This window comes from Labrus mixtus, chromosome 6, assembly GCF_963584025.1.
Source record: "Labrus mixtus chromosome 6, fLabMix1.1, whole genome shotgun sequence".
NCBI lineage: Eukaryota > Metazoa > Chordata > Actinopteri > Labriformes > Labridae > Labrus > Labrus mixtus.
The window spans coordinates 7,123,006-7,135,839 of NC_083617.1; the positions used below are offsets into that span (position 1 = coordinate 7,123,006).

General features: G+C 38.2%; 1 protein-coding gene across 1 annotated transcript; it reads left to right on the forward strand.

Moving 5' to 3' along the window:
- Positions 1 to 710: 710 nt before the first annotated feature.
- On the forward strand, positions 711 to 12,254 carry LOC132975290 (rho GTPase-activating protein 19-like). The gene is made up of 11 exons (XM_061039751.1): positions 711 to 827; positions 1,047 to 1,300; positions 4,321 to 4,401; positions 4,735 to 4,944; positions 5,058 to 5,284; positions 6,269 to 6,355; positions 7,747 to 7,812; positions 8,083 to 8,301; positions 8,405 to 8,500; positions 8,745 to 8,858; positions 10,869 to 12,254. The coding sequence occupies exons 1-11, from the start codon at positions 775 to 777 to the stop codon at positions 10,872 to 10,874; spliced, it is 1,413 nt and encodes a 470-aa protein (XP_060895734.1). The 5' UTR covers positions 711 to 774; the 3' UTR covers positions 10,875 to 12,254.
- The last annotated feature ends 580 nt before the right edge of the window (positions 12,255 to 12,834 follow it).

A 12,834-nucleotide genomic window follows, 5' to 3' on the forward strand; every position in this document is an offset into this window, starting at 1 on the left:
GTTATTCATTTATGGAAAGGGTTCATTTGCACATGAATTAAAGGTTTGGGGTGAGTCAACGCAGTTTTGGGAACGTAATAATGAATTTCAGCTCATTATTTGCATCTATGGCTGCAACTTCTCAGGGTTTTTTTTTCACCCTGAACCTTCCTTCGAGAACACTTCATCAAATGAAGAAAAAAAAAACAGTGCACCAGCATACAAACTGTTCACTGAGATATGAAGCAAACCAATGAACATATAACCTGAGTTAGGCTACAGTATGAGGAGCCTATGTTAAACTAGCATTTGTCAGGTTCTCATAAAGTCAAACCAAAATATTGTTAATTTTACTCTTATTGTAATTCAGGCAGCCATTCTGTTTTTGACACATTGTTACCAAAGTGGGGTCGCTAGACACCAAGAGGGGGGTTGTGAGATGACATCCGGAATTTTTTTTAATAACTTGAAAATTTATATTTAACCCATTGTTGAAGAAATATAAGTCTTTACAACAAAGTAGTTTGATTTCAAATAAAACCATATCATCAAGTAAAATAAAAGTTAAATACATGTTATAAAGGTTAATTTTAGTTCATTTTTTTTTTTTTACAGCTTAATACCTTTTAATGGCGAATGTGTTGTGTTACAGGTGTTTGAGCTAATTCGGGTAATGTGATGTGTACTGGGAACCTCCCTCCCTACAGTTGCGCCGTCTTGACGTACGTACGTTTCAGCCAATCAAAACGTCGGGGGCGGGACTAAAAATGAAGCAGCGGAAGATTCAAACTGAAGATGGCGGCGGCTGCAGAAAATGATCCCCAAAACAATCACAAACTTAACAGAAGGTACCGATGTATCGCTTAATTGTTGTCGATAAACACGTTTCGAAATTGCAATATGAAGTGTTTGTGCTCTCGGAGGATGTATAGTAATGTTTTTGTCGAGTAACTTTTTTAATCATATGTTAGCCAACGTAGCAACCAGTGGGCCAACTAATTTATGCTGCATGACAACTTTACTTTCTCCTGGAGTTATTTTGCAACCTCTGTGTTTCTGCCAAACAGGGAGACAAAATGCAGTGTGTTTAACAGCCGGGTGAAGTCAGAAGCGAGCCAGCCTGTGATATTTAACCCGGACTTCTTTGTGGAGCGGCTGAGACATGAGCACCCACAGGCGTTCACGGATTTAGTCCTGAGCAACATAACACGACTCATTGACCTGCCGGGGGAGGAATTCGCTCAGCTGACCGGAGAGTCTGAGGCCAGGGTGCCCTCCGCAGCCAGCTTTCTGCGCTCCTTCAACTTCCTGAAACGGAAAGGTAGACGACAGAGCCATTAGTGTGTTACTGTGACACACACTCATGTTCAACACCTGTTGGTTTCTGTTTATGGGCCGCCGATTGTAAAGTTGTAATTCAGGGTAAAAAGCCACACCATAATATTTGTTATCATAAGTAAAGAAAGCATTCTGAAGTATATTTTGTTGCCTGGGTTCTTATGAGTTGTTTTGTTCTTTTTATGGCCAAAGCACTTTGAAAACCCATATTTTTTAAAGATGCTGCATAATTAAAGCTATTATTATTATTATCACAACTTTTGAACAATGTTAGCACTCATTGTGTGATTATCTCAAATCTTCAAGGGCCTACTATGAATTAAGAGGTCTTAGTCGTCATCTAAGTTATTTGTGCCAAAGCAACATCCTAACACAAAGAAAACAACAACTTAACAGATATGGGGCGCCGATTGTAAAGTTGTGCACACTACAAACAACAACAACATTTCTCCACATTTAGCCCTAAAAAAAAATATATATTTTTTATTTATTCACATTTAGAGAAATATTTGTGAACTTTGTCATATTTACTTTTGCGAATAAAAATGTAAGATAATGTCATTGGCAAATATAAATGTTAAATATTATATATAAATGTTAAAAATACATGTCCTGATTCTAAATATTTAGCTACGTTTCGAAACATTTAGTTTACATTCTAAATATTTAGCTTTGATCCTATATATTTAGCTAAGATTGTAAATATTTATAATCAAAGCTAAATATATAGAATATAAACTTAATATTTAGCAACGACTTCTAAATATTTAGCTAAGACTCTAAATATTGAGCTTTGATTTCTAAATATTTAGCAACTTTCTGCGCTCCTTGAACTTCCTAAAATGGAAAGGTAGACGACAGAGCCATTAGTGTGTTACTGTGACACACACTATGTTCAACACCTGTTGTTGTTTTCTTTGTGTTAGGATGTTGCTTTGGCACAAATAACTTAGATGACGACTAAGACCTCTTAATTTAGATTAGGCCCTTGAAGATTTGAGATAATCACACAATGAGTGCTAACATTGTTCAAAAGTTGTCATATTAATAATAATAATAATAATAATAATAATAATAATAATAGCTTTAATTATGCAGCATCTTTAAAAAATATGGGTTTTCAAAGTGCTTTGGCCATAAAAAGAACAAAACCAGGGCTCTCAAGTTTTGAATTCAGGCAGCCATTCTGTTTTTGAGCAGGTTTATTTGCAGGTTTATTTGCCATTTATTAATTATTTATTTTTTCTGTTTATTTTCTTGTTACGTGACTATTGCAGGAATGAAATCATTCACAAATCTTAGTTCTCTTCTGCTCTACAACATACAATTGTAATAATACCTTTTATTTATAAAGCACTTTTCAGGAACTCAAAGACACTCTACATTTGTTAAAAAAAGAATATCATGAGAAACCTTGGATGCTTGGTATGAGAATCTGCCATATTCAATATCCATTAAGTAAAAAAAAATAATAAGAGTTGTAAATGGGAAAAAGAAAAGCTCATATAACCACTTCACTGTCTTTCTGTGAAAATACTTCAACACTTTTAGCACCTTGTTGTCCCACTTATTGAACAAATCTTTTCATTGATTGGTACTTACTCATCCATTGACGTCATTCATTTATGGAAAGGGTTCATTTGCACATGAATTAAAGGTTTGGGGTGAGTCAACGCAGTTTTGGGAACGTAATAATGAATTTCAGCTCATCATTTGCATCTATGGCTGCAACTTCTCAGGGTTTTTTTTTCACCCTGAACCTTCCTTCGAGAACACTTCATCAAATGAAGAAAACAAAAACAATGCACCAGCAGACAAACAAACTGTCAACTGAGATATGAAGCAAACCAGTGAACCAATATGCAGCATCTTTAAAAAATATGGGTTTTCAAAGTGCTTTGGCCATAAAAAGAACAAAACCAGGGCTCTCAAGTTTTGAACTGAGTTCAGAGTGAGATTTTGGCTGCAGCGGCAGTTTGGGTAAAATCTGATAAAAGACACATAAATTTGTACAAATAGAACTATTTATTGACAACATTTCTTAGTGCAGGGGTGCTTATCTGCACTCCCTGGTGGGAGATTGTGTGTGTGTGTGATTATGGTTAGTGTTGTGGTTTAATCTTTAACTTTATTTACGAGAATAATCAGATTAAAAATAAATAAACATAAAATAAATAACGTAATGCCCTAATCCTCCGTCGTAAAATCTTACCAGGATACAGCAATGCTATTTATTGATTGGCTGCTGGGTAGCTATATTTCTTTTTTTTTTTGATTAGCTGGTGTGTGGCAAGCTCCTTCTGAACTCTATGGGAAACCCACTTGATTCCTATCTGTTCCATAGTTTAAAAAAATAGCGGCGCAACTTGGTGGGCATTATCCTGGTAATTTATCTGCGTGAGAAATACAAGGTGTGGCGTGTGAGCGTGAACAGGTTGAAATGTGTGTGTCTCGAGAGCATTGACAAAACAAAACAACTCATAAGAACCCAGGCAACAAAATATACTTCAGAATGCTTTCTTTACTTATGATAACAAATATTATGGTGTGGCTTTTTACTCTGAATTATGAATTCTTTTCAATGAACTAATTCTACTGTGCAGATGCAGCATGTAGTAATCATTTCATTTCATCACATGTCAAAACAACTTTTTCCGTGAAAGTCTTTTTCACAATTTTATCCCAATCCATGTTCGGAAAGGAGCAGGGAGAAGAATAAATCTAATTTTTGCCTGCCCCTTCCTAACAAAAGAAAAGAAAGAAATATCTAGATGGTCTGTCCAATTCCGATGGCTTGGCAACCAATACCATGGCAACATAAAACAAATCTGACAATTTAGAATCATTGGCTTCACGTCCACATAAACAAGGAGGAAAACACACACAAAACACACTAACTACCAATTTCATACAGTCTAATGATTCTCTCCTTGTACATTTTGTTAAAGTGAAATATCTGAACACAGCTCTTCAAGTCTTATTTCTGCATTTGATGTCTTTCAGATAAAGGCGTGGTTTTTGGTGCACCTTTAACTGAAGAAGGAATAGCCCAGATCTATCAGCTCATTGAATACCTGAGTAAAAGTGAGTAAATTGCTAGCCTATCATCTGTCATGTTGAGGGCACGTACTATTTGCTCTTTAACTCAGTTGAAGTGCTGGGAATTAGCATGATGAGGTCATGGTTTATTTCTAGAAAGTGATGATGTCATTTGCTGAAAGTGGACACAGGGAGCAAACGCTTTAGGTCAATAATTAATCTGAAAGCACTTTGCTTCTGCTGTATCCCTTCTTCCATTTCATTCACTCCTTCTCTCTGCCCACTGTTTCTTTGACTCCTCATGTCGGCTTCACTCTGTGTCCCCCCCCCCCCCTCCTCTTCGGCTGTCTCTCCCCATCTTTCTATCTCATTCCTCAGACCTTCATGTGGAGGGTTTGTTCCGAGTGCCAGGCCACAGCCTGAGGCAGGCAGCCCTGAGGGAGATGCTGAATGCCGGCACAGAGATAGATCTAGACACAGGCGACTTCCACCCCAACGATGCGGCCACTTTGCTCAAAGCCTACCTGGGAGAGCTGCCAGAGCCTCTGCTCACGCACAGACACTACTGTGCTCACCTGAAGATTGGAGGTGTTTGCTGACTCATACATTTTCATGCCTCAAGATAAAACACTATCTCCTGTAGATGAAACCGAAATGAGCCCCTTGCTCTTTTGTACTGATTCTTTATCTTCTGTGTCCAGAGCTGACTCGTTTTGATGAAAAGGGGGATAAAACGAAAGTGCCTGACAAAGAACGCCAGATTGAAGCATATCAGCTGCTTTTCATGCTGCTTCCACCAGCCAACCGCAGCCTCTTAAAGCTGCTGCTGGACCTGCTGTTCCAAACAGCTCGCAATCAACACGTCAACAAGATGTCTGCTCTCAATCTAGCCACAATGTTCGCTCCACACATCCTCTGGCCCAAAAATGTAAGAACCAGATTAGAAAGATTTTAATTTTTTTCCTTACAAAATTAAAGTCTCACATACAACACAACATGCAAAAAGTGTATAGAACATTTGATCTATGCGATGGAGACAGTGGATCTGCATTTATATTAATCACCATCCAGGGGCATGTCCAGACTTTTTTGATTGGGCGGGGCGGGGGCAACTGGTTCACTGACGTATGCAGGGGTGGCCTGAATTTTGATATGCACACACACACATACACACATTAATACCCATGATTTACCCTTTCTAAGAATCATATCTACTTTATAACACAAGATAATGGAAACATATACAGTATATCCTCTTAGCTTAATTCATTAATCACACCAAAAGAAGATGTATGTTCACAAATGACCAGACAAGGCAAGTAGCCAATCACAGCACAGGAATTTTGGGGTGGCATCTGGTTTGGCCTATCAGATTTCAAGGGTGGTCCAAGCCACCCCTGACCACGTCCCTGTCTCCATCCCTCTAACATCTAACATTAGTGCACTCATTTTTGTGCAATCATCACAAAGGAATCAGTATTTTCTCACATCAGTTACCTCCAATTTCCACATAGTCAGTACGCGGGGAAATCCGTCAGCGTTGCGTACTACGCTGCCGTTTACTGCCACTCTACTGCAATGATTGTGTTTCAGCTGCGCTTTCATATTCGCATGATCTTGTAGTTCTCCTGTGATGTGTGTACAGCTGGTCATGGCTGTGCTCTGCTGCGCTTACGTTCCAGAAGCGGATCCAGTGTGGCAGGACGCGCTGTCCAACAAAGTAAAACCGTGCGCTGACTATACGGGAATTGGGAGTTGTTGTTGATAAACAAACAGAAACAGTTTTTTGCAATTTGATTTAGTTTCAATAATATAAAATATTGCAATGGTTAAGTAAATTGATATTTTGGTATTCCCCTACTTTGTATTTTTGTCTTATCGAGCTTTTACTCTGTATTTTTTCGCGTGGCAGGTGATGGCATGTGACCTGCAGGGGAACATCGAGAAGCTGAATAAAGATGTAGCGTTCCTCATCAGGCATTCCCAAAAACTGTTCAAGGTAGGCAGCTTCACAACATCTTTCTCTGGAGTTTTATGAATTGTTTTTTTTTTTTAAGTTGAAGGAACTCACTGTAAGTCACGGAGATCATTTTTCTCTCTCCGTCAGTCACTGTAATAACACACTGTGAGCTCGCTGACAGTTTTCCTTGAACCAAGTCTCCGCCTCTCTGCTGTTGTTGAACCAGAGAGACGTGATCGAAATGAGAATTTCCTCATTCATGCAGTTATCAAAGTGCACTCAACAGCGCTAGAATGTGGAGATTTATATGTTATTATTTCTGGTTGTAAAATTTGTGTCCAAAGTTTGATCTTAAAAGCTCGTTGTCATCTGTCATGATCAATCAGTCATCACTCACACAGGAGTGACAGCTACAGTTTAATTCAGCAGATGCTTTTGTCCAGAGTGTTGTGACAACTCGAGCAAGGGTCATGACGTCTTTAAAATAGATAAAAATTTGTCACTTTTCTATAGTGGCACAAAAAAACGTTGATATTGTGGATGATCATAAATATTCAATGTGCCGAAATGCTATCTCCAGGTTGGATTTGGTATTTCTACTGTCTGCCACTTACCGTCTTAAATATCATAAATATTCTCATTTCAACATTCATTTCCATAACACCGTTGGCAAAAAAAGAAATCTGCATCAATGTATTCTTTTGACCTGGCTGTGAAGTCGAGCACTTGTTTACACTGCTATGGAAACTGAATATGCTGCTCTGCATTTATAAATACTTTTATGATCTGCATTGGTGTGCATTTGTTCAAAGCTCCATTGGATTCTAGGCTCTTTTGCAATGTACTATTTTCCATGTTAAACCTGTTCTCCAGAACAGTTCCTCCCTCCCTGCATCTTTTTGCACATATTGTCATGTGTTGTTCCTTTTCTCTGTCCAATTCAAACCTTGAAACATAATTATATGCTATTTAATAATATTCTGTACTTAACTGAACTTTCATCTCAACAAAACAAACATTTCTACTTAGATATCATGGGAATACATGTCTTGGTTCATATTGTTGTTGTTATTTCCTCTTTACCGTTATTAACACCTTGTGACAAGTGACCATGCTGTTGCCAAGATTACAAGAAATGCAAACGAGGAAAGGAGAGAGAATGCAGTATTAACACATGAAAGAAAGATTCATAAAGGCAATGGAAAGTGTCGCAATCAGGGCTCAATAATAACCTGATTATAGGCGTGTTTTTTTCCTTTCAGATTCAAATGCTTGACTATTTATGCAACGCGCACACACACATGCACTGTAATCTTCACAGTTAAAAAATCAAGGCTATACCTTTTGTAAATATCAATCGTACTAATCTATACTACTCTAGAATAATTTATTTAATCCCCTTCATTAACATATGCTTGCTTTTGTTGAAGGCGCCCCCATACATCAAAGAATACACTCGCTTTTACTACACAGGATCAAAAACTCTTCAGTCAAAGGTGAGTGCTTCTATTCAATTTGTCCTTTCTTTATTTTCAACCAAGTTCATGTGCTTTAAAGAGAGAGTTTAAAATCCTAATTAAATGAAAACTGTGTACTGTTTCAGTATTTAGATTTGAACAGCTATTTGTTTGGTGTTCACATGTGCACACAGTGTATGAGCACACGCACACATGGACTCATTTTTTGCCACTGCAAAGCCTGAGGGTATTGTTTAAGTGAAATAACAGATTTAAATATCTTGACACATGCTACACCCGACCCTCTAGGATGACTTGACTCTCTGTACTGGGACCAAAGACACCATGCCCGCAGTAGCAGCTGCCTCCCCGTCTCCCTCGCTGAGAACAATGGGAGGGGAGGTCAGCAGCACCTCCAGCGTCAGGTCCTGTGAGACTCAGAGCTATACCGAATCGGCCCTCAGAGAGCTGTACGAGCAGGTCAACAGCATGCCCGAGTCTGCCAAAAAGAAGAAACTCATCAGACAGGTACAGTAGGTCAGCCACCTGTTGTGAGGAGACAGAACAAAAACATTCACTTCTTAGACTCTGAACCTTAATGTGTTTTTTTTTTTTCTGTTTTGTTTTCTAGTTCGAAAAGCAGCCTTTGCTGACTCCTACGGCGGACTCTCGTACTCCATTCAGCAGGAAACATTGGCGCTCACGTTCTTTAGGTGGAATTATCAAGGTTGGTTGAAAGAAATTATGTTCTATTCTTCTCTTTTTTTCACCACATTGTTGAAATGGCTGAACTAAAATGTCATCATGAGAACAGACTAACACTGCAAGTAAATTAAAGGTAGATAGAATAGATTTGAAATACCAAACATGTTTGTTTACTGTGAATATTTACAGATTATATTGTTTACATTGATTTACTGCTCTACCATTTGATATATAAATATTTGTGATTTTTTTTTTTTATAAAACAGAGGAAAGTGTTAGGAAGCCAATCCTCTACAGAGAAAGAAAACAGCCGACAGCAGAGTCCTCTTCCCAGCACTTCAGTAGATGGCCATGGAAGAGAAAACGTCCGCTGTGAATGGGTAAATACAACCTGCACACACCAAGAAGACAACACAATGCACTGCACCTTGTATAAGATAATCATGTAGGCTGTTACAGAGGCTCGGCACTGAATCTGTCTGTACCTGCTGCCACTGGCCCTGAAGCCATTCACAGCATGTGAACTCTGTTCTCGTTTTGGTTTGAAAAGATTCACAGGAAGTCAATGGTTTTGAAAGGAAAGACTGCAGAAATGTTTTTTTTTATTGGGGGGGGGGGGGGGGGGGGGGATTCTTATTACTCAAATATTCTGCAAAATGAAGAGGTGGTGCTTCATCCTCAATGGGCATCAAAGCACCACACAAAATTAGATTTTCTATTAAATAAAAGGGAATCATGTTCAGGCAATTCAAAATGTGTAATGGAACGAGGCAACATAGAGCAATTCAGGGTGCTTTACAGGGTGAAACATCCAAACATTTAACACCAAAAGCATTTAAAGACATTGAGTTCCCCCCTCCCCATTCCCCCCTCCCCATTCCCCCCCTGGCCTGCACTCACACTGCTCCAGGACTAACCGGGCCTGAGGGCGGTTACCTCTTGTACATTATGTCGTAATACAACGCATGAATGGCTTTATGTAAGTATGAAGCGTGCTTAGTTTACAAGACAGGCGAAGATGAAAATTAAAAAAATATTAATAAAAAGCAGTCAAGTGGCGTCCGCACATCTGAGAACAACACAGAGAGCTACTTTACTGACTTTGTGGCTTATTTTGAGTCATGTTAGTCAGATACAGCCAGAACACTCTGGGGTTTTCTCTGTAATGAAGGCTGTCCACAGTGTGTGTGCCCGTGCATAAACTGTCCAGTGCTGAAGCAGGACAGGGCAAAGTGGTCAAACGAAGTGGACTTTATGGATGAAGCGTGCCTAAGCAGGGTACAGATTTACTAGTGTGAGAGCGCCCTTAGGCTCGCGGTGTGCTCCCTCTGTGCCGGTCAGATCCCCTAACTCCTCCAGAGACCCCATGTAGGGTTGCTGCCGAATACATCCACTGTCTCTACAGTTAGACACTTTACTGATTTGTATTTAAGTTGCTTCAAACATAACCTATTATATGTTCTATTATTATTTTTCTCATTTACTTCAACTTTCCATTATATTTTTAGAAATAGATTTTTCTCTCCTTTGCTTTAATCAGTTTCCTTTGTGCTGGGTTTTTCTTAAAAGTAATGAGCCTAAGCGACCTAGAACTGTATTTCCTTATTCTTATGCATATGGTGAATATGTAAGAAGAAACACTTACCAGTAGGTATGAATTCTCTTTTATTTAATCCAAACCAATCAAAGGTGAATTGTGGAACAGCACAATGCCCTGCTAAAAGTGTCAGCAGCTCATAACAAGTTGTTTTCCAGTCATCATATGCTGATTTCTATATGCACCCACTCCCACTTATTTTTTCCTTTCTCTGGTTTATTTGTCAGCGACAGATGCAGTATACATGGAGCACTGAACAACAATTTCCCACTGCACTTAACCACAGCCTTTTATTTATAGGCTAATGCTAATTTCCAATGCCCGTCCCTGAAAAAGGCCTTCAATATAAAACACATATATGATGGAAATGTATGGAGAACATGCTAACAGAGAGAGCTAAACAATGTTACATTTGGTTGACACATCTATACACATACCTTCCATCCACCCCATTCCCCCGCTAACACGATACCGACACATGACTACATGATTGGTTATTTTTTCAAGGAATTCTTTCAATTACATTCTAAAACGTTGGCAACTCTGGTATGTCTTAAGTCCGGTAGGAGGTGTATTCCATGAGTTAGCTCCCTTTTTATAGCAAAGGACGTTTGGCTAAAGGAGGTACTTAGATATATGGTACTTTCCAGTTCCCCGCTGCCTGCTGTATTCCTGCTTAAAGATCCATGGGCCTTTCAGGGTCGTCATCTAACATTTCTGTTTATGCCTGTTTGACTCTGAACGGTTGAAATGTGCACTCATGTTCTCGTCTGTCTCTCCTCATCTCTTCCAGGATTGACCGTCAGTCACAGAACTTTCCCAACTGGAACAATCAAAGTCTGACTTGTTACTCCAGCGGGCAATGATGATCCTTTTGATCAGACGTAATAACTGAGCAGTATAAGACGCTGTCTGGTTTGGTTTGACACAATGTTCATCTGTTTTTGTTTATTTTCTTAAAGAGCCTTAAAGGTTTACTAAGATAACAAAGAAATGACCTGAATTTCTTTGCTGTCTTGTACGTTTAACTTAAGTTCATAAAGAGCATAAAAAAACCAAGGAGGATGTTACACGCTTTATTTTGAGCCGATGCAAGTTCTCACTTTTCTTCTCTTGTCTTCAGCCTCATCTTTACTCTCCATGTTTGCTGTTCATTCAAAATGTTCTGCAAAATGCAACTAACATGGATTCTTTTATTTTTTAAGTCTTTTGCTGGTATAAGCTCTGTCGTTCGACTCAAACTTGCTTTATTTAATTTGCAAACTTAATTGTATTTATTTTTGAAGATGCATGTCTTGGAAGCAGTGCATTGATGAAATGTAGTGAGCAGACTTTTATATTTAAATGATAACTTAATTTGGAAGTAGTATCTTAGTGAGACTTGCAGTGTCAGCGCAGACTGTTAAAAGCTTTAATTAGGAAATATGTGCCTTAATGTGAACATATCTGAAGTTACTGTATTTTTTATTAAACATTTGCTTTTTTTTTTAGAATACCTGATAGCTTCTATGAGTATGCAGAAATGTCTGTTCCTGTTGAAATGGTCAGTAGAATAAGGGATTCATAGAGAAGGAAGAGCCAAGGATGGGGAATAGCAAACTGAAGGCCAAAGTTTGTGTTCTTATAGCGCTCTCTTTTTAATTATTTCCACTTGAGCCAAAATCTGAGATGTCAAAGCTGTGATACTTCTAACTACTGATACTTTCAACTCCATTTTGTTTTTTTGCATCTTTATATTCTAGTTTTTGTTTTTAGTCCAGTTTGGATTCTTATGCAACATGTAGGTTTTTTTATAGCTTTAATACATTTGTATCTTTGAAATTACACTGATTTCTAAAGCAATATATTTTTTAGACTTTTTATTTTATTTTTATTCTGTTTTTTAATCTCCAATGTTTGGTTGAATGCAAATGAAGGAGGATGACTTATTTGTCTTCTGCTATGGTTACAATCCAAGGCTTTCTGGGAGAGTTTGAGCCACCACCACTTTTTAAAAACCTCCTTGTTGTCTTAATCTTTCTGTCGCAGTTTTCACTTCAGTGGTCACTCTGCAAAGCGCTCTCCGTTTAACTATATAATGTGATGGCTGAGGTGGTCAGCTCATTGACAGTCTTAAAGTGATGATATTGGTGCTGCTTTGAAGCTATGCAACTCACTGTGATTAAAAGACAACACCTGAGTTTTGTTGTTTTGTTTTTATTTGAAGTGTAACAACATGGGATTAGTTGAATTTATACACGTTAATCTTTCTTTTGTGCCTCTTTTCTTAATGACCCAAGCAGCAGTCTGAAGCTTTGGGATGCAGGTTTTACTCACAGCCACAAGGTGGTGCTGTTTAGCTGCAAATCATTCAGTCAAGGGCACAAAACAAATTTGATCCATTTAAGATGGAGATAATGGTAATACTTCTGGCAATGTCAGAAAAATCTGGTCATTCACTACTTCTTGTGTCGTTAATAATCATAAGCATGAATGTGAACACTTCATATTTAGCAAAATAAAGTTACAAAACCAAACTCAAAAGTTAAAATCTGTTTAAATACAGAAAATCTACCTTGGAGACATTCAGTGTTTCTTCATGATTGTCTATCTTTGAGCTCTTCAATCTTCAGACACGTCAGTTTGTCCTACAGTTTGAAGAAGTCCACAAATTACCGATAACTGTTTTATAGGTTGGGTGAGATAGTAAGTTTAAATTTATTTATATAGCACTTTTCGCAGACAAAGTTCACAAAGTACTTTACATCAACAAAAAACAA

What these genes read in the sequence shown, in the direction of transcription:
- LOC132975290 (XM_061039751.1), top strand. Translation starts at nt 775, where the DNA reads ATGGCGGCGGCTGCAGAAAATGATCCCCAAAACAATCACAAACTTAAC. An exon ending in TGCTCACCTGAAGATTGGAG is followed by an intron (nt 4,945 to 5,057) that starts GTGTTTGCTGAC and finishes TTCTGTGTCCAG; the next exon opens with AGCTGACTCGTTTTGATGAA. An exon ending in CTTTAGGTGGAATTATCAAG is followed by an intron (nt 8,501 to 8,744) that starts GTTGGTTGAAAG and finishes TTTATAAAACAG; the next exon opens with AGGAAAGTGTTAGGAAGCCA.